Source organism: Mobula birostris, chromosome 22 (assembly GCF_030028105.1).
Source record: "Mobula birostris isolate sMobBir1 chromosome 22, sMobBir1.hap1, whole genome shotgun sequence".
NCBI lineage: Eukaryota > Metazoa > Chordata > Chondrichthyes > Myliobatiformes > Myliobatidae > Mobula > Mobula birostris.
The window spans coordinates 1,046,230-1,072,873 of NC_092391.1; the positions used below are offsets into that span (position 1 = coordinate 1,046,230).

A 26,644-nucleotide genomic window follows, 5' to 3' on the forward strand; every position below is an offset into this window, starting at 1 on the left:
TGCTTGTAGAATGGTGTGCTGTAATCTCTCTCCTGGTTTGTTGTGTGGCGCAACTTATCTGAGCATAGAATCATTTTGAGTAACTTCCTGCATTACAGGAGATTCAAATGAGTTACAACAATCTACTGGAGAAATTCAGTAGGTCGAGCAGCATCTGTGAATCAAAATCAGGTTTATTGTCACTAACGTCGTGAAATTTGTTTTGCAACAGTATAGAACAAGACATAAAAATTTACTATAATTTACAAAAAGAAATATATAAAAATAAGTACTGCAAAAAGAGCAAATACTGAGGTAGTGTTCATGGGTTATCAAACATTCAGAAATCTGATGGTGCTGGGGAAGAAGCTGTTCCTAAATCGTTGAGTAATCTTTTCTGGCTTCTGAACCTCGTCCCTGATAGTAGTAATGAGAAGAAGGCATCTCCTGGGTGATGAGGGTCCTTAATGATGAGTGATGCCTTTTGAAGCATCACCTCTTGAAGGTGTCCTCAATGCTGGGGAGGCTAGTGCCCATTTGAGAAGGAAGAGCTAAAGTTAGATGTATCAGCGTTAAAGTGGAGTAAAGGGAATTACAAAGGCATGTGAGGAGCTGGCCAAAATTGATTGGAAAGGAACACTAGCAGAGATGATGGCAGAGCAGCAATGACTGGAATTTCATAAAACACAGGATTGATACATCCCAAAGATTAAGAAGTATTCTAAAGGCAGGATGACACAACTGTGGCTGTCAAAGCCAACATAAAAACCAAAGAGAGGGCATATAATAGAGCAAAAATTAGTGGAAAGTTAGAGAACTGGGAAACTTTTAAAAACCAATAAAAAGCAACTAAGAAAGTCATAAAGAAGGAAAAAATGGAATAGGAAAGTAAGCTAGCCAATAATATTAAAAAGGATACCAAAAGTGTAAAAGAAAGGTGAGAGTAGACAACAGATCGCTGGAAAATGATTCTGAAAAGGTAGTAAAGGGGGTCAATGAATAAGTATTTTGCATCAGTCTTCACTGTGGAACACACTAACAGTATGCTGGAAGTTCAAGAGTGTCAGGCAGCAGAAGTGTCTGAAGTTGCCATTACTAGGGAGAAGCGTCTTGGGAAACTGAAAGGTCTGAATAGTAACTGATATGTCACCTGGACCAGATGGTGTACACCCCAGAGTTCTCAAAGAGGTGGCTGAAAAGATCGTGGAGGCATTAATAATGACGTTTCAAGAATCAGTTAATTCTGGCATGGTTCCGAAGGACTGGAAAATTGGAAAATGTCACTCCACTCTTCAAGAAGGGAGAGAGGCAGAGAAAGGAAATTACAGGCCAGTTATCTGACTTCTGTGGTTGGGAAGATGTTAGAGTCGAATGTTAAGGATGTAGTTTCAGGGTACTTGGAGGCACATAATAAAATAGTCTGTAGTCAAAATGTTTTCCTAAAGGGAAAATCTTATTTGACAAATCTGTTGGAATTCTTTGAAGAAATAACAAGCACAGTAGACAAAGGAGAATTGGTGGATGTTGTGTACTTGGATTTTCAGAAGGCTTATGACAAGGTTCCACGGATGAAGCTGCTTAACAAAGTGATCTAAATTAATTACAAACATAAAGCACAAAATAATTGATTGCATAAGTATTCACCCCCTTTAATATGACATGCTAAATCATCACTGGTGCAGCCAATTAGTTTTAGAAGTGTTGTAATTAGTTAAATGGAGATTACAGTGTATAGTCAAGGTGCTTCAATTGATTGTAGAAATTCACCTGTATCTGGAAGGTCCATCTGCTGGTGGGTCAATATCCTGGCAAAAATTACACCATGAAGACAAAAGAACACTCTAAGCAACTCCATGAAAAGGCAATTGAAAAGCAAAAGTCAGGAGATGGATACAAGAAAATTTCCAAGTCAATGAATATCTCTTGGACTACAGTTAAGTTAATCATCAAGAAATAGAAAGAACATGCAACAGCTGTGAATCTGCCTCGAGCAGGCTGTCTTCAAAAAATGAGTGACCGTGCAAGAAGGGGACTATGAAGGAGGCCACCAAGAGACCTATGACAACTCTGGAGGAGTTGCAAGCTCAGTGGCTGAGATGGGAGAGACGATACATGCACCAACTGTTGCCTGGGTGCTTCATCAGTTGCAACTTTATGGGAGAATGGCAAAGAAAAAGCCACTGTTGAAAAAACTCACGTGAAATTTTGGCTAGGTTCTATGTTCTATGAAACCAAAATTGAGCTTTTTACCCATCAGACTAAACGTTATGTTTTGCAAAAGCCAAACTGCACATCACCAAAGCCACGCTGTCCCTATCATGAAGCATGGTGGTGGCTGCATCATTCTGTGGGGATGCTTCACTGCAGCAGGCCCTGGAAGGCTTGTGAAGATCGAGGGCAAAATGAATGCAGCAAAATACAGGGAAATCCTGGAGGAAAGCCTGATTCAGTCTGCAAAGAGAACTGCGACTTGGGAGAAGGTTTGTTTTCCAGCAAGGCAATGATCGCAAGCGTAAAGCCAAAGCTACTGAGCAATGGATTAAACACAACAAAGTTAATGTCATGGAGTGGCCGAGTTTGAGTCCAGGCCTCAATCCAATTGAGAATTTGTGGCTGGACTTGAAAAGGGCTGTTCACTCACAATCCCCATGCAATCTGACAGAGCTTGAGCAGTTTTGTAAAGAAGAATAGGGAAAAATTGCAGTGTCCAGATGTGCAAAGCTGATACAGACCTATCCACACAGAGTCAAGGCTGAAATTGCTGAAACAGCCAAATTAATCCAGTGTCAAAAAAGCCAAATTAAATCTGCTGTGATTCAATGTGTAAAACAATAAAAAATGAACACTTCCAAGGGGGTGAGTACTCTTTATAGGCATTGTATGTTAATGATTTAAATGATGGAATTGATAGCTTTGTGGTCAAGTTTGTGGATGATATAACGGTAGGTGGAGGGGCTGGTAGCTTCGAGAAAGTAGAGAGGCTACAAAAGAACTTAGACAGATGAGAAGAATGGGCAAAGTGGCAGATGGAATAGTGTCGGGAAGTGTATGGTCATTCACTATGGTAGAAAAAATAAAAGTGTAGACTATTTTCTAAATGGAGAAAAAAATTAAAAAATCTGAGCTGCAGAGGGATTTGGGAACCCTAATGTAGGATTTCCAAAAAGTTAATTTTCAGGTTGAGTTGGTGGTGAGGAAGGAAAATGCGATGTTAGCTTTCATTTTGAGAGATCTAGAATACAAAAACAAGGATGTAATGTTGAGGCTTTATAAAGCACCGGTGAGGCCTCACTTGGAATATTGTGAGCATTTTTGGGCCCTTATCTAAGAAAGGATGTGCTGACATTTGAGAGGGTTAAAAGGAGGTTTATGAAAATGATTTCAGGATTGAATGGCTTCTCATATGAAGAGAGTTTTATGCCTCTGGGCCTGTACTGACTGGAATTCAAAATAATTAGAAGTGACCTCATTGAAACTTATCAAATGTTGAAAGGCCTCGATAGAGTGGATGTGGAGAGGATGCTTCCTATGGAGGGGTAGTCTAAGACCAGAGGACACTGCCTCAGAATAGAGGGCTATCCTTTTAGAATGGAGATGAGGAGAAATTTCTTTAGCCAGAGAGTGATGAATATGTGGAATTCATTGACACTGGTGGCTGTGGAGACCGTCATTGGGTATATTTAAGGCAGAGATTGATAGATTCTTGATTAGCCAGGGCATGAAGGGATATGGGGAGAAGGCAGGATATTGCAGCTGAGAGGGAAATGGATCAGCCATGATGAAATGGAAGAGCAGACCCAATGGTCCACATGGCCTAATTCTGCTCCTATATCTTATTCAAAGTTCAAAGTAAAATTTATTATCATGTCACCACATAAAACACTGAGGTTATTTTTCTGCAGGCGTACTTACCAAATCTATAGAACAGTAACTGCAAACAGGATCTGTAAACTGTAAACAAACAGTGCAAATACAGATATAAATAAATAGCAATAAACAACTGTTTTCGAAGTAGTGGTGTGAGACCTGAGGCACTTGTATCTTCTACCTGATGGCAGCGGTGAGAAAAGAGCATGGCCTGGAAGTGAGGATCTTTGATGATGGATGCTGTTTTTCTAAGGCAACATTTCATATAGATACACTCAATGGTTGAAAGGGTTTACCCATGATATACTGGGCCAAGTCTATTACCTTCTGTAGGATTTTCTGCTCAAAAGCATTGCTGTTCCCATACCAGGCCATAATGCAGCCAGTCAGCACATTTTGCACCAAACATTTATAGACACATCTTATGGTCCTGTGGTGGAGCTGGATGAGTTTACAACACTCTGCAGATTTTTTCCCCAATCCTGTGCATTGGAGTCTCCACACCAGATGATGATGTAACTAGTCAAAATGCTCTCCACGGTACATCTGTTGAAATTTGCTTGTCTTTGGTGATGTGGAGGGAAGGAACCATCAACACTTTGAGTTAAAACCCTGTGTCAGGTCCAATCCTCTGACAGATGCTGATCAACCCACTGAGTTCCTCCGGCAGATTGTTTGTTGCACCAGATTCCAGACCTTAAAGGCTCTCATTGCCTCTTTCCAATCCCACTCCGCACATTCGATCTGACCCAAAGATCTTCAAAACCAGCTTCATCACCCCAGATCTTCTTTGAGAGATTCAAGAATGTTTATTGTCATTCTTCAGTATACGAATGTAAAGAAGAACAAAATACTCACATACTGAGTGGTCTGAACTGGTGAGGAATAAGGTGCATGGTTTAGATTCTGTCATTGTAACTGACACATTTGAATTTCACCATTCTCTTCTGTCTGACCCACCAGCAATTCCAAGTGAGTACAGTTCTACACCAATACTCTCCGTCTTTTTGAATTTAGGTAACTCTATAAGATAACAAAACAATGTCTGTTTAAAATAGATCTACATGCTACGGAACCCAGTATTTAATGTTGATGATATGTTAAACCTCTCAGGGTAAGTCTTAAAAAAAGTTTAGTGTTTATTCAACCTAGTTGTCAGTATGGAAGACAGCTATTCAATTCTAGAATTTATTACAAGGGTTAGTCTAATGATATGCAGATGATGGATTTGCCCAGTATAGAATCGGGATGCACCTCATCCCAGCTGACATTGATGATGATCACACTAATCCCATTTATCTGCCTTAGGTCCATAGCCATGTCTCTCCTGCCCAAGAACCCGTCCAAATGCCTTGTAACTGACTGTATCTGCCTCTCCCACTTCCTCTGAGAACTCATTTCAAATATTCACCACCCCCAGTATGAAAAACTTAACCCTGAAATATCCTTTAGATTTCTCCCTTCTCATCTTAAACCTGCACTGTGAGAAATCTGCTTTTCCTATTTATGCACCTCATAATTTTGTAAATTTTATGTCACTCCTCAGACAACAACATTCCAGTGAGAATGCCCAATCTTTATTATTACTGCAGTCCTCCATTCCAGGTAGTAAACTGGTGAATCTCTTCTTCACTCTCTCTGTTGTTACCACATCCTTCCTGTGCTGTGACAAGCACAACGGTACATAGTGCCCTATATACTGTACAGCTGCAATGTTAATACATAATACCTCAGCCAAGGAAGGCAAGAATACCATATAGATTCACAGGTCTATAATAATGCTAGTGTAATGCTAGTGATGTGGAAGCATTGGAAAGGGTACAGAGGAGATTTACCAGGATGCTGCCTGGTTTAGAGAGTATGCATTATGATTAGAGATTAAGGGAGCTAGGGCTTTACTCTCTGGAGAGAAAGAGGATGACACGAGACATGATAGAGGTATACAAGATATTAAGAGGAATAGATAGAGAGGACAGCCAGTGCCTCTTCCCCAGAGCACCACTGCTCAGTACAAGAGGACATGGCTTTAAGGTAAGGGTTGGGAAGTTCAAGGGGGATATTAGAGGAAGGTTTTTTACTCAGAGAGTGGTTGGTGTGTGGAATGTACTGCCTGAGTCAGTGGTGGAGTGTGACGAAGGCCTGTCATTGACTACGGATGGCACATGGTACACTCGGTAAAACACTCATCCCCAGCAGTAATAGTGACTGGGTCTGAAACAGAGCTGCTGCATGGAGCTGTCTCATATAGAGGCAGCAGCAACCTGCACAGCTGTGCTGATGGTGGAGGATACCATCTTTAATTGGATAATTGAGTTAATTAGCTTTTGGTTAGTCTAGGGGGAGGAGCTTAGCAGTTATAAGCCTCAGGTTACCAAGGCTTTGGAGTTAGTTTTGTGTTTAGTCTGAGGGTGGCTATACATACATACATACATACATACATACATACATACATACACACACATACACACACACACACACACACACACACACACACACACACACACACACACACACACACACACACACACACACACACACACACACACACACACACACACACACGTTTCTTTTTCCAGTTTTTGTCTTGTTTTGAGGTAAAAGCACCTCAACCTATTTTTGCGACTCAGGCCATCTGGTTATTTTTCTTAAACAATTGATCCATGGTTTTTTGTGACATGGAGGCAGATACACTAGTGAAATTTAAGAGACTACTAGACAGGTTTATGGAGGAATTTAAGGTGGGGGGGTTATATGGGAGGCAGGGTTTAAGGGTCGGCACAACATTGTGGGCCGAAGGGCCTGTGCTGTACTGTTCTATGTTCTAATGCCTTGGTTCATATTTTTATTGTTCTGCTGTATGTATTTCATTTAGCAGTTCTGTAAGAGCGGTCTACTCTGTTTTTAGATTTTGTTTGGGTTATTGTTGAAGATAAGAGATGAGGAGAAATGTGTGCCATCCAATTAGGATGGTCGAATTAAGGGGAGGTTTCTCTGGTGAGGGACACTAAGGTTGGGCTTGGGGTTTTTCTTTGAGAGGAGACAAAGAGGGAAGATGCAGGAGAGAAGAGATCATAGGATTTGACCCAGAGTGGGACCATGATTCGACGATGCCAGGGGCGAGATCGATTGCGGATCGGTGAGTATGGAGAAGCTGTGAGCTCCAACTTGTGCACATTTGACTGTTTCTTTTTTTTTGTTCTTTTCTTTACTAACCCTTTAGTTAAATTAATATTCATAAATATAATCTTTTAATTGTATGCAGTGTATAGTCCATTATTTTGTGGCACTAAATTATAACAAGGTAGCAAATTACACAGCATCCACACAATCAGGGGTTTAGGGTGGGAGAGCACCTCAATCTCATGAGTTTGGCAGAGCCAGAGGTTGTCTTCCCTAGACTTTTGCAGCCAAGGAAACCAAGGGGTTTCACTAGTCTTTGGAAATGGGATCAACATGCATGAAACAGCACACCCTAATGCCTTTACCATCGTTTTGGGAAATTTTAACCAGGCCAGTCTGAAAAATTCACTAAGCAATTACCTTCAGCAGATCACTTGCAATACCAGAGGAAACAACACACTGGACCACTGTTACACCACCATCAAGAATGGCTACCGTGCTATTCCACGCCCTCACTTTGGGAAGTCTGATCACCTAGCTGTACTTCTACTCCCTGAGTATAGGCAGAGACTGAAGTCTGCAGCACCAGTAGTGAGGACCAAGAAGGTTTGGACAAGGGAAGCACAGGAGTACTTACAGGACTGCTTTGAATCGATGGACTGGACTGTATTCAGAGATTCATCTTCAAACTGGGATGAGTATGCTGCAGTTGTTACCGACTTCACTAAAACCTGTATGGATGAGTGTGTGCTTACAAGAAACTGTACATTCCTAAACCAAAAGCTGTGGATGAACCAGGAGGTACGTTGACTGCTAAAGGCTAAATCTGTGGCTTTCAAGTCTGGCGACCCAGGCTTGTACCAGAAAACCAGGTATGATTTGCAGAGGGCTATTTCAAGGATGAAGAAACAATTTTGAATGAGCTTGGAGGCAACATCAGATGTACAACAACTCTGGCAGGGACTGCAAGACATTACTTTCTACAAAGTGAAACCCAATAGCATGAATGGAAGCGATGCTTCACTACCAGATGAACTCAATGCCTTCTATGCCCGCTTTGAAAGGGAGAATATAGTTACAACTGTGAAGACCCCTGCTGCACCTGATGTCCTGTGATCTCTGTCTCAGAGGCTGATGTTAGGCTGATTTTAAAGAGGGTGAACCCTTGCAAGGCAGAAGGTCCTGATGGAGTACCTGGTAAGGCTCTGAAAACCTGTGCCAACCAACTGGCAGAAGTATTCAAGGACACTTTCAACCTCTCACTGCTAGGGGTGGGAGATCCCCCTTGCCTCAAAAAGGCAACAATTATACCAGTGCCTAAGAAGAATAATGTGCGCTGCCTTAATGACTATCACCTGGTAGCACTCACATCTACAGTGATGAAATGCTTTGAGAGGTTGGTCATGACTAGACTGAACTCCTGCCTCAGCAAGGACCTGGACCATTTGCAATTTGCCCATCGCCACAATAGGTCAACGCCAGACACAATTTCAATGGCTCTTCACACGGCTTTAGACCACCTGGACAACACAAACACCTACGTCAGGATGTTGTTCAACGACTATAGCTCAGCATTTAATACCACAGTCCTGACTGAGAAGTTACAGAACCTGGGCCTCTGTAATTGGATACTCTACTTCCTAACCGGAAGACCACGATCTGCGCGGACTGGCGATAACATCTCCTCGCTGATGATCAACACTGGTGCACCTCAGGCCTGTGTGCCTAGCCCACTGCTCTACTCTCTCTATACCCATGACTGTGTGGCCAGGCATAGCTTAAATACCATCTATAAATTTGCTGATGATACAGTCATTGTTGGTAGAATCTCAGGTGGTGACGAGAGGGCGTACAGGAGCGAGATATGCCAACTGGTGGAGTGGTGTCACAGCAACAACCTGGCACTCAATGTCAGTAAGACGAAAGAGCTGATTGTGGACTTCAGGAAGGGTAAGACAAAGGAACACATGCCAATCCTCATAGAGGGATCAGAAGTGGAGAGAGTGAGCAGTTTCAAGTTCCAGAGCGTCAAGATCTCTGAGGACCGAACCTGGTCCCAACATATTGAAGTAGTAATAAAGAAGGCAAGACAGCGACTATACTTAGGAGTTTGAAGAGATTTGGCATGTCAACAAATACACTCAAAAACTTCTATAGATGTACCATGGAGAGCATTCTGACAGGCTGCATCACTGTCTGGTATGGAGGGGCTACTGCACAGGACCAAAAGAAGCTGCAGATGGTTGTAAATTTAGTCAGCTCCATCTTGGGTACTAGCCTACTAAGTAACCAGGACATCTTCAGGGAGCAGTGTCTCAGAAAGGCAGCGTCCAGTACTAAAGACCCCCAGTACCCAGGGCATGCCCTTTTCTCACTGTTACCATCTGATAGGAGGTACAGAAGCCTGAAGGCACACACTCAGTGATTCAGGAACAGCTTCTTCCCCTCTGCCATCCGTTTCCTAAATGGACATTGAACCCTTGAACACTTCCTCACTATTTTTAATATATATTATTTCTGTCTTTTGCATGATGCTCAATCTATTCAATATACGTATACTTAATTGATTTACTTATTAATTTATTATTATTATTACTTTTTCTTTCTTCTATATTAGATATTGCATAGAACTGCTGCTAAGTTAACAAATTTCACGGCATATACCGATGATAATAAATCTGATTCTGATTTTGAAAATGAGAGGAAACACTTCAACCTATTTAATTACAGAATGTCCATTACTGGGAGCCACAGTAGCATGGCAGTTAGCACAACACTATTATAGCTTGGTGCATTCTGGACTTCAGAGTTCAACTCCGGTGCAGTTCTGTAAGGAGTCTCTGTATGTCCTCCCCATTGAATACGTGGGTTTTCCCCGGGTCCTCCGGTTTCCTCCCACAGTCCAAAAACATATCGGGTAGGTTAATTGGTAATTGTAAGTTGTCCCAAGATTAGGTTAGGGTTAGCCAGGTTTGTCAGGGGTTGCTGAGGCAGTGTGGCTCAAAGGGTCAGAAAGGCCTACTCGTGTTGTATCACCAAATAAACAAAATTAATCCCTTTTCTGGAGTTTCTTTTAATGTAAAGGCTCACTGAAATGATGAGAAGTAGAAAATTTAACTGTGTAATCTGTAATAGCTAATCACATCAGTGAAAGAAAGGCTACATTAAGAGATGTGGTAATATTAATGAGTGATTCATAGAAACATAGAAAATAGGTGCAGGAGTAGGCCATTCGGCCCTTCGAGCCTGCACCGCCATTTATTATGATCATGGCTGATCATCCAACTCAGAACCCTGCCCCAGCCTTCCCTCCATACCCCCTGATCCCCGTAGCCACAAGGGCCGTATCTAACTCTCTCTTAAATATAGCCAATGAACTGGCCTCAACTGTTTCCTGTGGCAGAGAATTCCACAGATTCACCACTCTCTGTGTGAAGAAGTTTTTCCTAATCTCGGTCCTAAAAGGCTTCCCCTTTATCCTCAAACTGTGACCCCTCGTTCTAGACTTCCCCAACATCGGGAACAATCTTCCTGCATCTAGCCTGTCCAATCCCTTTAGGATCTTATACGTTTCAATCAGATCCCCCCTCAATCTCCTAAAGTCCAACGCGTACAAGCCCAGTTCATCCAGACTTTCTTCATATGAAAGTCCTGCCATCCCAGGAATTAATCTGGTGAACCTTCTTTGTACTCCCTCTATGGCAAGGATGTCTTTCCTCAGATTAGGGTACCAAAACTGCACACAATACTCTAGGTGTGGTCTCACCAAGGCCTCGTACAACTGCAGTAGTACCTCCCTGCTCCTGTACTCGAATCCTCTCGCTATAAATGCCAGCATACCATTCACCTTTTTCACCGCCTGCTGTACCTGCATGCCCACTTTCAATGACTGGTGTATAATGACACCCAGGTCTCGTTGCACCTCCCCTTTTCCTAATCGGCCACCATTCAGATAATAATCTGTTTTCCTATTTTTGCCACCAAAGTGGATAACCTCAATTTATCCACATTAAATTGTATCTGCCATGAATTTGCCCACTCACCCAACCTATCCAAGTCACTCTGCATCCTCTTAGCATCCTCCTCACAGCTAACACTGCCATCCAGCTTCGTGTCATCTGCAAACTTGGAGATTTTGCATTTAATTCCCTCATCCAAGTCATTAATATATATTGTAAACAACTGGGGTCCCAACACTGAGCCTTGCGGTACCCCACTAGTCACCGCCTGCCATTCTGAAAAGGTCCCGTTTATTCCCACTCTTTGCTTCCTGTCTGCTAACCAATTCTCTATCCACATCAATACCTTACCCCCAATACCGTGTGCTTTAAGTTTGCACACTAATCTCCTGTGTGGGACCTTGTCAAAAGCCTTCTGAAAATCCAAATATACCACATCCACTGGTTCTCCCCTATCCACTCTACTAGTTACATCCTCAAAAAAATTCTATGAGATTCGTCAGACATGATTTTCCTTTCACAAATCCATGCTGACTTTGTCCGATCATTTCACCGCTTTCCAAATGTGCTGTTATCACATCCTTGATAACTGACTCCAGCAGTTTCCCCACCACCGACGTTAGGCTAACCGGTCTATAATTCCCCGGTTTCTCTCTCCCTCCTTTTTTAAAAAGTGGGGTTACATTAGCCACCCTCCAATCCTCAGGAACTAGTCCAGAATCTAACGAGTTTTGAAAAATTATCACTAATGTATCCACTATTTCTGGGCTACTTCCTTAAGCACTCTGGGATGCAGACCATCTGGCCCTGGGGATTTATCTGCCTTCAATCCCTTCAATTTACCTAACACCACTTCCCTACTAACATGTATTTTCCTCAATTCCTCCATCTCACTGGACCCTCTGTCCCCTACTATTTCTGGAAGATTATTTATGTCCTCCTTAGTGAAGACAGAACCAAAATAATTATTCAATTGGTCTGCCATGTCCTTGCTCCCCATAATCAATTCACTTGTTTCTGGAGTGGGAGTGTTTCACCAAAAATTGTTCCACTAGAGCAAGATCCATTTTAGAACCTTATCAAGATGACGACTGTACCTGTATCTGTGATACATTTCAGAAAATGCACCTGACTTCATGAGTGAAGTTAAATTTCTCCAGAATTTCTTCTTCCTTCTTTGACTAAAGTACAAGAGAGTATAGTACAACATATTCTGTGCTCGGGACAGTGTGTGCACATCTTATCAATCGTAAGTGAGCCCGGGGCTCAGACTGCACTCCATTTATTCACCAGTGGCCAAGGATCTCAGAGGTTTAACTACAACCAGGTCACAGGGTGTCTAAATTAATCTGGCAGCATCAGGGTGAGGAGTTCAGCTGATGCAGTGTTCCAGTCAACAAAGGAGGTCGGAATGCCCATGTACTTGAGCAATATGATAGGCGTGGATTGCAAACAATGACTTCACTATACAGGGACAAAAGCCAGTAGTGACCCTTGTAGAATGTCAGGAAACTCAGTCACCTGCTTTATAAACCATTGCACTTGTACTTTGTCAATGGAATTTAATCAGCTTTTTTTTTTCATGACTTACTTCATAAGGGAAAGATAGTAGTTCAGGGCTGGATTCTTGTTATAGACAATAGGTGCAGGAGTAGGCCATTCGGCCCTTCGAGCCAGGACTGCCATTCACTGTGATCATGGCTGATCATCCACAATCAGTATCCAGTTCCTGCCTTATCCCCATAATCTTTGATTCTGCTATCTTTAAGAGCTCTAGCCATCTCTTTCTTGAAAGCATCCAGAGACTTGGCCTCCACAGCCTTCTGGGGCAGAGCATTCCATATATCCACCACTCTCTGGGTGAAAAAGTTGTTGGTGGTATTTACATTTGAAGGGAAATCTTCTCAATTTCCCTCAATCCATCAATTAACTGGTACCTCCATCATGAAATTTCATTCCCTCCAACACCAGCATGCAGTGGCTTCAGATGTACCCCAGATCCATAACTTGTAGGAGAAGAATTTGGCATTTCAGCCCATCATGTTTGCTTCACCATTTGGTCATGGCTGATTTATTATCCATCTGCACCCCATTCTCCTGCTTTTTCTCTAACCTTTGACACCCTGCCTAATCAAAGACCTATCAATCTCCGCTTTAAATCGACCCAATGGCTTACCTCCACAGCCGTCTGTGGCAATGAATTCCTCAGACTTGTACCCTCTGACTAAATAAATTCCTCGTCATCTCTGTTCTGAATGGTCATTCCTCTATTCTGAAGCTGTTCCCTCTGGTCCTAGACTCCTCCACTATAGGAAACATCCTCTGCACATACACTGTCTACGCCTTTCAATATTCGACAGGTTCCAGTGAGACCCCCCATCCCCCTCCATTCTTCTAAGCTCCAGTAAGTACAGGCCCAGAGCCATCAAATGCTCCTTATATGCTAACCCTTTCATTCCCAGTCCCTTTCTCGAGGGTCTTGTGGACCCTCCCCCGTGCCAGCACATTCTTTCTCAGATAACGGGCCCAAAACTGCTCACAATACTCCAAGTGCAGTCTGACCAATGCCTTAAAAAGCCTCAGCATCACATCTTTGCTCTTATATTTTAGTCCTCTCGAAATAAATACAAATATTGCATTTGCCTTCCTATTATGGACAGACAGTACTGTGGTTCCTCACTCAGGGTGTACTCTAGCAAGTTCCCCCAATCCTACTACCTGTATACCTGTACCACCAAGAGACGTGGGAAGGCCACTGCCTGCAGTTTATCCTCTGAGGCACACATTAACCCAACTTGCAGCTTCATTGTTGGGTCTAAATCTTGGATTCTTTGGCCCTCTTCAACCAACACCCCCCCCCCACCCAAACCAGTAATGTGGATGTGAACAATTAAAATATCTTAAATTTCCTTCATGTACACCAGCTTCACAATAAACCTCAAGTTTGCCAAAGGTATCTTCTGTATTTTCTGTTTTTAGGGATAATTCTGCAAAGTGCAATAATAACTATCTCTGATAAAAAAAAAATAACATGCACAACACGCTGGAGGAACTCAGCAGGTCGGGCAGCATCCGTGGAAACGAACAGTCAACGTTTTGGGCCGAGACCCTTCGTCCTGATCAAGGGTTGAAGGGTCTCGGTCCGAAACGTTGACTGTTCGTTTCCACGGACGCTGCCCGACCTGCCGAGTTCCTCCAGTGGGTTGTGCGTGTTGCTTTGACCCCAGCATCTACAGAGTGTTTTGTGTTTCTGATAAAAAAATAACCATAAGCAGCACCAGTTGCAGAAGATCAATTTATTCCAAAGAAAAATATTGTTTGTAAAAACTTAGGTTTCTAACTTGTACCACATCACATTTATTACAAAAATTATAATAAATATTTTGTAAAACCACTTCATACAAAACTAATTATTATTTATTTTTGTTTACATCGTAAAAAATAATATGTTTTTGATCTAACAGTTAACTGACATTTTAGGGTGAATCACTGAAACAAGTTTGTGCTAACATTGTCATTAATGAGAGAAGATAAAATTCGTTGGAGCAAGATGTTATTTAATGGGGAAAAGAGCAGCACTGATCAGAGTGCAAGGATTTCAATATCAGTAATAACACAGACATGTGTTCTTTTACACCACTGTTGGGCTCAAAGCAAAGGAACTAAAGCATCTTTTGAGAAACTAAACACTCCATAGAAGAACCTATAAAATGTACAAAACTACCTGCCATTAAATATGGGGTTCATTGAAACACTCTTTATTGTTCAAGTATTCAGGGAAAATGTGGAGAATACATCAGATTCATGCAGCAATTGTTGCTTGCAGGAAGAAACCAAACTTAATCCTGAGCCAAGCATAAAGTGGATTTCTAGATCATGAGTGATCGGTGTGACCTTCTGGACTGAGTGGACAGGAGATGAGTTTTGCAGATAGCTGTGGAATTTACTACTGCTTAGACACGCTCTGGGAAAGATACTGCAGCCACCTTGTTGAGCTGAGGTTGATAAATCAGCTGGTCTTTTCTTGGTTGTTAAGTTCTAAATGCTGTTGTATGTCTGAAACTGTTGCACAATAAGTGATGCATATTAATAAGTGGGCCCAACTGCTATCTGTGGTAGGATGTAAGAATTAATTCTCTGCTCAGTTTGTTGTAACTGGAATACAAGGAATAAATTAAATAATACTCAGTTCGCACTGTGAAGCACAGTTGTAGCTTTCATTTTTTCTGTGTACAGTTCACAAAAGAAGTGATTAACTGAGTCCCATCAGCAGGTGCAACAGAAAGGTACCACAGTTACACTTGTTGATAATTTAAAAGACAGCAGATTATATCCCCAATATACATCACAAAAATGACAGCACAGTCTCCAACTCCCTGAATCGAGTCTGTCGTTTCAGCCATGCATAGAATTCATTAAAAAAGTCTGTGAGATTATGATCACATTCCCTAACCATAATCATGGACATTAATGAATTATTGATACAATGTGAACACCTAAAATCCATAACATTAAACTGTTGAGCTCAGTGAAGAATGTAAATGAGTTTCAGCTACACAATACACAGGGAGGAAACAATGCAAAATTGGACCATCTTCTGAGATACTCTGTGCCAAGCTTAAAGAGGCTCCATTCCAGGCATTTTAGAATGTTATTCAGGAGGCACAAATTTATCAGATTATAGATATTCACACCAAACACGTTAATGTTTCTTAGACACTTTTTATGTGCTGATCTCCTCTTTCCAAATTTCTGTAAAGTGACAAGGAAATTGTGTAAAAGAAGTTTGGAAAATACATTCAGATCTAAAAACCCTAGAGGAAAGCTCGACAAAGTCTTTATGAAGTATGACTCCACGGAGTTGTACAGCATATTTAACTGAGTGCATTCAGTAATCAGCGATGAACATCACTGGTTTGTTCACACCTGAAGTTTGCCTCCAGCTGATTTTAATTATGTGCAGTGAGGGCTCTCCAGAAACTGGTCTTTAAAGGTCAACATAAAATCTGACAATGTGTAACTATTTATTTGCCACAAAACTCTAAACTTTTAACAGCTGGAATCAATTGCTTGTTTAAATTTCTGTGGATTGGTTCAGTCACAGCAAAGATACTTTGACATTTATGCCATTGTCATGCCACTTCCAAGTCTAGTCAAGTTACACGAAGTTCATGTAAGTCAGAAGTTGACTGCATTTTCACTGGTTTCCTGCAGGTGAGGCAGAAAAGTGATAAATAAATCGAACCCAAGAGAGATTGGTTCCATTCAGATCTGAGGGCACTGATTGCTTCTTCATCTGCAAACTGTTGGTCCCAGTAAATCAGCAATCCCAAGACACTGACAAGGAAGCACCAACTGAGGATATTTTAAGAGCTTCCCCAATCTGTGTGGACCACTTTGAGTCTCAGCATAGCATTTTGGTCTCAACTTGTATGGAGTTTTGAACAAAATTCACCATGTATCTAGAATAACCTAATCTTTAAAAACAGATGATCTGCTTTGGTGTCAGACTGGAAGGAATCAAGTCTTTGTTAATTTGAAAGCTACAATTCCCTGAGTTTAATATCTAATTAAGCTGTTACACAGAGTTGTGTAACATGGGTAACAAGTCACAGAGTATGAGGCACCGTAAATAATAATTCAAGTGCCAGGATACAAGCTACATCAAAGTTTCAGTGCAAATTTGCTTTCCTATGGAGGATTCTTAAAAAGCTAACAACCTCAATTCTATCCAATATACTTAGCTGGCACTTGAGGTAAAAATACTATATCCCAAATTCTATTACTTAAAACTGTGAAAGTCTGAACGATCTGAAAACATGAACCAGGCAATAACATAATTTTAAATCTCTGTTGACCCTCTTGGGGTCACACTGGAGACCTCTGTGACTGACTGCACACAGATACTTTGCTCATATTGATAATGGCTGCCATCCACAATACAAATGCACGATAATGAATAATTGCAGGCACACTGCAATTACTGAAGTAAAGCATTTTGGCAATCTGGAACAGCATGGGTGACCTTGGCCCTCCTTTGGTTTGCCCTCAGACAGGAAATTGTTTATAATGGATTTCAGCTAAGAAATTCATGGCACAAGAAGGACTAGGCTAACTTTATAACCAAAAGCTTAGTGACTAATCATGGGACAATGTGAAAAAGAGACATGAAGTTGGTGAATAACAGCCCATAGTTTGAGGAGACATTGCAATCTTGCTTGTCAGAGTCACAATCTCGATGACACATGTGTAAGTTTCCCATCTCTGACTGGTGATTCACTCAGCTCAGGGTACCACATTATTACCACATCATCACATTAACTGTGAATTGGAAGTCACAATGCTGTTTAACACTGTCTGCCTGAATTGCTCATAACCACTGCACTGTCCAAAGGCAGATTTATGGTCATTAATTTTTCCCATTGAATTATGACTACAGACAGACATACCCATTTGATTTGGAGATGAGCTTATGACTAATATCCCAAAATTAAAGAGGAAAATCAGAAATGGTGTTGGTGATGACCTTCAGCTAAACAATGAGAAGAAACACAATGAATGAAGCAAAAGTGTGTTCAGGAGGGAGCTTTGTCAGCTGGTCTTGACCTTACAAAGATCAGTTGTGAGTGACTTCACCATCTTCAGTGTTGTCCATTTCATGCTCTTTGCAGCCTTGATAAACTGGTCCAGGGAGCTATTGAGGTCCAACACCTTCAGAGAGACAATGAGCAAGGATTTCAATTAATTCTACATCAAAGATTGCTCTTTATCCATCTTTCTGAACAGAAACTCTTTGGATCCTTGCTCCAGAAACATTTTAGGTAGAATTTAGGTGCACAGACTCCAGATGGAGCCAGACACTGGGTGTGTAAATCTCCAGGTGTGCAGACTGACACCAGGTGTCTAAATCTCCTGGTGTCTTACTGACACTGGGTGTCTAAATCTGCTAGTGTGCAGACCGACACTGGGTGTGTAAATCTCCTGATGTGCAGGCTGAAACCAGGTGTCTAAATCTCCAGGTGTGCAGACTGACACTGGGTGTCTAAATCTGCGGGTGTGCAGACTGACACCGGGTGTCTAAATCTCCTGGAGTCATAGTGACACTGAGTGTGTAAATCTCCAGCTGTGCAGGCTGAAACCAGGTGTCTAAATCTCCAGGTGTGCAGACTGACACAAGGTGCCTGGCATTTAATTTTTTTTAGGATTCCACTGCCTGTGTCAGTACCAGCGGTGTCACCAAGACATTCAATCATCACTTCATCTGGTAAGCCATTTTAGCTCTTCCCTCCTTCACAGTCCTGTCCTCCCTTGCCCTGGGCTATGGATGTCCCCTCTCGCTCCCTTCCACAGTCATTCCTTCTACATCTCTCCACTCCTTCCCTTCCATAAGAACACACAAAATAGGAGCAGGAGTCGGCCATCTGGCCCGTCGAGCCTGCTCCGCTATTCAATAACATCATGGTTGATCTCGCCATGGACTCATCTTCGCTAATGAATCATCCACCATATATTCCTTCTACATCTCTCCTCTCTTTCCCTTCCACATTCTTTCCATCTCCTGTCTTTTTCTTGTTCCTTTGTAGCTTCACATTAGTCTCCACATAATCTCGGCCTCCGTCCCGGCCCTTGGCTTTCCAGGAACCACAAGCAAATGAGGTGGCTCAGCGGAATTTTCACAGCAAAATATTAACATAGAAACATAGAAAACCTACAGCACAATACAGGCCCTTCAGCCCACAAAGCTGTGCCGAACATGTCCTTACCTGAGAAAGTACCTAGGCTTACCCATAGCCCTCTATTTTTCTGAGCTCCAGGAGTAAAGACCCTATTGTATCCGCCTCCGCCACTGCCGCCAGCAGCCCGTTCCACACATTCACCACTCTCTGTGCAATAAACTTACCCCTGACATCTCCTCCGTACCTACTTCCAAGCACCTTAAAACTGTGCTCTCTCATGCTAGCCATTTCAGCCCTGGGAAAAAGCTTCTGAGGGATAGACATGAAGGGGAGGTGGGGTGGCATTGCTGGTTAAAGAAGAGATTAACGCAATAGAAAGGAAGGACATAAGCCGGGAAGATGTGGAATCGATATGGGTAGAGCTGCGTAACACTAAGGGGCAGAAGACACTGGTGGGAGTTGTGTACAGGCCACCTAACAGTAGTAGTGAAGTCGGAGATGGTATTAAACAGGAAATTAGAAATGTGTGCAATAAAGGAACAGCAGTTATAATGGGTGACTTCAATCTACATGTAGATTGGGTGAACCAAATTGGTAAAGGTGCTGAGGAAGAGGATTTCTTGGAATGTATGCGGGATGGTTTTTTGAACCAACATGTCGAGGAACCAACTAGAGAGTAGGCTATTCTGGACTGGGTTTTGAGCAATGAGGAAGGGTTAATTAGCGATCTTGTCGTGAGAGGCCCCTTAGGTAAGAATGACCATAATATGGTGGAATTCTTCATTAAGATGGAGAGTGACATAGTTAATTCAGAAACAAAGGTTCTGAACTTAAAGAAGGGTAACTTTGAAGGTATGAGACGTGAATTAGCTAAGATAGACTGGCAAATGACACTGAAAGGATTGACGGTGGATATGCAATGGCAAGCATTTCAAGGTCGCATGGATGAACTACAACAATTGTTCATCCCAGTTTGGCAAAAGAATAAATCAAGGAAGGTAGTGCACCCGTGGCTGACAAGAGAAATTAGGGATAGTATCAATTCCAAAGAAGAAGCATACAAATTAGCCAGAGAAAGTGGCTCACCTGAGGACTGGGAGAAATTCAGAGTTCAGCAGAGGAGGACAAAGGGCTTAATTAGGAAGGGGAAAAAAGATTATGAGAGAAAACTGGCAGGAAACGTAAAAATGGACTGTAAAAGCTTTTATAGATATGTAAAAAGGAAAAGACTGGTAAAGACAAATGTAGGTCCCCTGCAGACAGAAACAGGTGAATTGATTATGGGGAGCAAGGACATGGCAGACCAATTGAATAATTACTTTGGTTCTGTCTTCACTAAGGAGGACATAAATAATCTTCCAGAAATAGTAGGGGACAGAGGGTCCAGTGAGATGGAGGAACTGAGCGAAATACATGTTAGTAGGGAAGTGGTGTTAGGTAAATTGAAGGGATTGAAGGCAGATAAATCCCCAGGGCCAGATGGTCTGCATCCCAGAGTGCTTAAGGAAGTAGCCCAAGAAATAGTGGATGCATTAGTGATAATTTTTCAAAACTCGTTAGATTCTGGACTAGTTCCTGAGGATTGGAGGGTGGCTAATGTAACTCCACTTTTTAAAAAAGGAGGGAGAGAGAAACTGGGGAATTATAGACCGGTTAGCCTAACGTCGGTGGTGGGGAAACTGCTGGAGTCAGTTATCAAGGATGTGATAACAGCACATTTGGAAAGCAGTGAAATGATCGGACAAAGTCAGCATGGATTTGTGAAAGGAAAATCATGTCTGACGAATCTCATAGAATTTTTTGAGGATGTAACTAGTAGAGTGGATAGGGGAGAACCAGTGGATGTGGTATATTTGGATTTTCAGAAGGCTTTTGACAAGGTCCCACACAGGAGATTAGTGTGCAAACTTAAAGCACACGGTATTAGGGGTAAGGTATTGGTGTGGGTGGAGAGTTGGTTAGCAGACAGGAAGCAAAGAGTGGGAATAAACAGGACCTTTTCAGAATGGCAGGCGGTGACTAGTGGGGTGCCGCAAGGCTCAGTGCTGGGACCCCAGTTGTTTACAATAAATATTAATGACTTGGATGAGGGAATTAAATGCAGCATCTCCAAGTTTGCGGATGACACGAAGCTGGGTGGCAGTGTTAGCTGTGAGGAGGATGCTAAGAGGATGCAGGGTGACTTGGATAGGTTGGGTGAGTGGGCAAATTCATGGCAGATGCAATTTAATGTGGATAAATGTGAAGTTATCCACTTTGGTGGCAAAAATAGGAAAACAGATTATTATCTGAATGGTGGCCGATTAGGAAAAGGGGAGGTGCAACGAGACCTGGGTGTCATTATACACCAGTCATTGAAAGTGGGCATGCAGGTACAGCAGGCGGTGAAAAAGGCGAATGGTATGCTGGCATTTATAGCGAGAGGATTTGAGTACAGGAGCAGGGAGGTACTACTGCAGTTGTACAAGGCCTTGGTGAGACCACACCTGGAGTATTGTGTGCAGTTTTGGTCCCCTAATCTGAGGAAAGACATCCTTGCCATTGAGGGAGTACAAAGAAGGTTCACCAGATTGATTCCTGGGATGGCAGGACTTTCATATGAAGAAAGACTAGATGAACTGGGCTTGTACTCATTGGAATTTAGGAGATTGAGGGGGGATCTGATTGAAACGTATAAGATCCTAAAGGGATTGGACAGGCTAGATGCAGGAAGATTGTTCCCGATGTTTGGGAAGTCCAGAACGAGGGGTCACAGTTTGAGGATAGAGGGGAAGCCTTTTAGGACCGAGATTAGGAAAAACTTCTTCACACAGAGAGTGGTGAATCTGTGGAATTCTCTGCCACAGGAAACAGTTGAGGCCAGTTCATTGGCTATATTTAAGAGGGAGTTAGATATGGCCCTTGTGGCTACGGGGGTCAGGGGGTATGGAGGGAAGGCTGGGGCGGGGTTCTGAGTTGGATGATCAGCCATGATCATAATAAATGGCGGTGCAGGCTCGAAGGGCCAAATGGCCTACTCCTGCACCTATTTTCTATGTTTCTATTCACATGATCAATGCCTCTCATCATCTTATTCACCTTTATCATGTCACCTCTCATCCTCCGTCGCTCCAAGGAAAAAAGGCCGAGTTCATTCAACCTGTTTTCATAAGGAATGCTCCTCAATCCAGGCAACATCCTTGTAAATCTCCTCTGCACCCTTTCTACGGCTTCCACATCTTTCCTGTAGTGAGGCGACTAGAACTGAGCACAGTACTCCAAGTGAGGTCTGACCAGGGTCCTATATAGCTGCAACATTACCTCTCGGCTCCTAAACTCAATCCCACAACTGATGAAGGCCAATGCACTGTATGCCTTCTTAACCACAGAGTCAACCTGCATAGCTGCTTTGAGTGTCCTATGGACTCGGACCCCAAGATCCCTCTGATCCTCAACACTGCCAAGAGTCTTACCATTAATACTATACTCTGCCATCATATTTGACCTACCAAAATGAACCACCTCACACTTACCTGGGTTGAACTTCATCCGCCACTTCTCAGCCCGGTTTTGCATCCTATCAATGTCCTGCTGTAACCTCTGACAGCCTTCCACACTATCCGCAACACCTCCAACCTTCGTGTCATCAGCAAATTTACTAACCCATCCTCCACTTCTTCATCCAGGTCGTTTATAAAAGTCATGAAGAGTAGGGGTCCCAGAACAGATCCCTGAGGCACACCACTGGTGACCGACCTCCATGCAGAATATGACCCACCTACAACCACTCTTTGTCTTCTGTGGGCAAACCAGTTCTGGATCCACAGAGCAGTGTCCCCTTGGATCCATGCCTCCTTATTTTCTCAATAAGCCTTGCAAGGGGTATCTTATCAAATGCCTTGCTGAAATCCATATACACTACATCTACAGCTCCACCTTCATCAATGTGTTTAGTCACATCCTCAAAAAATTCAGTCAGGCTTGTAAGGCATGACCTGCCTTTGACAAAGACATGCTGACTATTCCTAATCATATTATGCCTCTCCAAATGTTCATAAATCCTGCCTCTCAGGATCTTCTCCATCAACTTACAAACCACTGAAGATAAGACTCACTGGAAGTGAGTGGGACTAAATAGGAAGTGGCAATAAATATTAGATTGGTTGGAAAGCCCATGACCTGTAAAGCACCAAATAGGGAAACTCAGCTGCTTGGAACAGTCTTTGAAAGGTAAAAGTAATGATGTTAATGGAAGGCTGCTTACCAAGTTAAGAGCCCATGCTATTACAGGAAAGTTATTAGCACGGTTGGAGCATTGGCTGATTGGTAGGAAGCAGCGAGTGGGAATAAAAGAATCCCTTTCTGGTTGGCTGCTATTGACTAGTGGTGTGCCACAGGGGTCAGTGTTGGGACCGCTTCTTCTTATGCTGTATATCAATGATTTAGATGATGAAATAGATGCTTTGTTGCCAAGTTTACAGATGATACAAAGATTGGTGGAGGGGCAGGCAGTGTTGAGGAAACAGGTAGGCTGCTGAAGGACTTAGACATATTAGGAGACTGTGCAAGAAAGTGGCAAATGAAATACAATGTTGGAAAATGCATGGTCATGCACTTCTTTGGCAGGGGAAATAAATATGCAGACTATTTTCTAAATGGGGAGAAAATCCAAAAACCAGAGATGCAAAGGGACTAGGAAGTCCTTGTGCAGAACACCCTAAATGTTACCTTGCAGGTAGAGTCAGTGGTGAGGAAGGCTAATGCAATGTTAGCATTCATTTCAAGAGGTCTAGAATACAAGAGCAGGGATGTGATGCTGAGGCTTTATAAGGCACTGGTGAGGCCTCACCTTGAGTATTGTGAACAGTTCTGGGCTCCTCATCTTAGAAAAGATGTGTTAACATTGGAGAGGGTTCAGAGGAGATTCACAAGGATGATTCCATGAATGAAAAGGTTATCATACAAGGAACATTTGATAGCTCTGCATCTGTACTCGCTGGAATTTAGAAGGATGAGCGGAATTCTTAATGAAACTTTTCAAATGTTGAAAAGCATAGACAGAGTAGATGTTGAAAGGATGGTTCCCATGGTGGAGGAGGTCTAGGACAAGAGGATAGAGGAGCATCCATTTAAAACAGAGATGCAGAGAAATTTCTTTAGCCAGGGGGTGATGAATTTGTGGAATTTATTACCACAGGCAGCTGTGGAGGCCAGGTCATTGAGTGTATTTAAGGCAGAGCTTGATAGGTTCTTGATTGGACATGGCATCAAAGGTTACAGGAAGAAGACCGGAAGTGGGGCTGAGAAGGGGGAAAAAAGGATCAACCATGATTGAATGGCGAAGCAGACTCGATGGGCCAAATGGCCTAATTCTACTCCTATGTCTTATGGTCATGTGATCAGTTGATCTCACATTATCATGTGATTCAGCAGCCTGTTCCCAACACTGGTCCCAGCAGAACTTCAACACTGATCACAGCCTCTTTCCTCTCACCCGCCCTAACTTCACTGAATGAGTCCAGCTTTGAAAGCAGGGAAACTCCTGGAACACCTGGTCTTCCCAAAGTTAGGGTTAGAATCACGCGGTACGATAGCATGGCGGTTAGCAGAATCACTCTACAATGCCAATGGTGGCTGATTAGGGTTCGATTCTCACCACTCTCTATAAGGTGTTTATACATTCTCCCCATGACAGTGTGGGTTTCCTCACACATTCCAAAGATGTATGGGTTAGGGTTAGTGTGACGTGGGCATGTTATGTTGGTGTCAGAAGCATGGCGACACATCTGGGCTGCTAAACACAATCCTCGCAATTCAACTTGATGTAAATGATGCATTTCACTGTATGTTTCAAAGTACGTGTGACAAATAAAGCTAATCTTTTTAAATTTCATTAACAAATACTGTAATTGAAAGTGTAGAATGAACAGTCTGTGTACCATGAATGGTTCATCGCTAGCGTCTGGGCTGTCGCTGAGTGCTGACGATGGCTTACGATGGCTTTTGGACCTTTTGGCTCCAGGGTTTGGCCTTGAGCGCAGTTCCTTATATCCCAACGGGTAGTAGATGTGGGACTGTGTTGGTGACACATATGTCCAAGCTGGGGCACAGAAACTAACAGAATAACAGACCAAGACTTAATAACACATCCAGACACTGTGACAGCATTTATTAAATTTGCATCAATAGGAAGTCCAGCACAGAAAAAGTTAAAACACGGGAGTCTCGCACACACACTAGGAACACGCAGGGCACAGTGACTCGGGTCTCGCCGGGGCCAGTACAGGTGAGTGTAAGAGGGGAAGGTGAATCCTGTTAAACAGTCTTTGTTGCTGCCCAACAACTCTGAAAGGGAGGAGTGGTGAGAGGCAATAGGTAGAATGGACAGCCAGACCCTTTTTCCTTGGTGACAATGGCCAATATCAGAGACACCTGATTAAGGTGATTGTCGGAAAGTATGGGGGGGATGTCAGAGATAGGAGTTTCACACAGAGTGGTGGGTGCATGAACACCCTACCAGGGGTGGTGGTAGAGGCAAATACATTGGGGCCATTTAGAGGTTTGTACGGATTGAAAAAAAATGGAGGGTTATATCAAAGGTAAGGGTTAGATTGATGGTGGAATGGTTTTATAGTTTGCTGCAATCTGTAATGTTCTGTAGTGTTCCATGTCAAAGGGAAGGTTTAGATTGAGGATAGAATGGTTTATATAGTTTGGCACTACATCATGGACTGAAGGGCCTGTTCTATGCTGTAGTGTTTGATGTTTTAGTAAGAATGAATGGGGAAACCAGGGAAAGGGGTTGGTTTAGTTTTACACTAACCAAAGGGAGAATGAAGTGAAGGAGCTGCACTGTATTCCATTGTGAAGTTTGACGAAGTTGATCCAGTTGTGAAATTTGGCGAAGTTGGGATGGATTTATGGGCAATTGCTCTGCATTATACTCACTACACTTGTGAAGCACCAGGCACGTAATATGGTGGTGGAACGTAGCCAGTGGCGACAGGAGACTCCGCTGTTTGAACTGTTTGCTGCCCCCGGCCTTTATGCCCCTCAGATGATCTTCTCTCATCTTTAGTAACTGTCAATAAACACAAGAATAGAAACCGAGGAAAGAAGCTAGGACTGATTCCCATCCACAGGAAAACCTGTAATCAAACCTGGTGTTTACAGTCCTCCATCCTCCATGGCAATGATGTAATCATTCACCAAGTTAATACTGAGTCATGACACACAGTTAGGGGAAGGGCCTACACCCACTCCCTTTTGCACGCGCTCATATATTCAGGGGCTTTTATTTTCAAAATTGGATGACTGTGATATTGGCATTACCAAAAATGATCATTTATAAAATATTACTGAATAGGTTACCTGTTAGATGCAGAACAAAATGTGTGCCACTTCTTGTTTACAGCATAAAATTCCTCAGTTTGTTCCAATCAGACAGTAACAACCACCTGCCGATAGGAGGCTCTTCTTCATTTAAGTGATATTGTGAGCGTAGAGAGGCCAGGGGAAGGATTTGATTATGTGATTTAAAAATTTAATGATTCATTCTTTTATAATTTAAAACATAGAGGATGAACATATCACAGCTCAGATCACCACAGACTAGGCAAACACATTCACCCGGCTTGGACACTGTTAGAAGCAACATAGAGTCATAGAAAAGTACAGCACATAAACAAGCCCTTTGGCCCATCTAGTCCATGCCAGACCACTTAAACTGCCTACTCCCATCTATCTGCACCCGGTCCATAGCCTTCCATGTCCTCACCATCCACATACCTAACTAAACTTCTCTTAAGCATTAAAATCAAGCTTGCATGGACCACTTGTGCTGGCAGCTCATTCCATACTTTCACAACCCTCTGAGTGAAGAAATTTCCCCTCGTGTTCCCCTTAAACTTTTCACCTTTCACCCTTAACCCATGACCTCTGGTTGTAGTCCGACCCAACCTCAGTGGAAAACACCTGCTTGCATTTACCCTATCTATACCCCTCATAATTTTATATATCCCTATCAAATCACTTCTCAATCTTCTATGTTCCAAGGAATAAAGT

The 26,644-nt window shown here is 42.6% G+C and overlaps 1 protein-coding gene across 5 annotated transcripts in view; it reads right to left on the reverse strand.

Moving 5' to 3' along the window:
- Nucleotides 1-14,246: 14,246 nt before the first annotated feature.
- Nucleotides 14,247-26,644, reverse strand: part of akna (AT-hook transcription factor) — a 141,920-nt gene continuing 129,522 nt past the window's right edge. For all 5 annotated transcript variants that reach the window (XM_072240001.1, XM_072239999.1, XM_072239996.1 and 2 more), the window contains 3 exons: nucleotides 25,529-25,661; nucleotides 24,520-24,694; nucleotides 14,247-17,636 (listed from right to left, as the gene is read on the reverse strand). In XM_072240001.1, coding sequence (XP_072096102.1) covers nucleotides 17,517-17,636; nucleotides 24,520-24,694; nucleotides 25,529-25,661 — 428 coding nt within the window. In that variant the 3' untranslated portion in view covers nucleotides 14,247-17,516. The remainder of the gene's footprint in view (nucleotides 17,637-24,519; nucleotides 24,695-25,528; nucleotides 25,662-26,644) is intronic.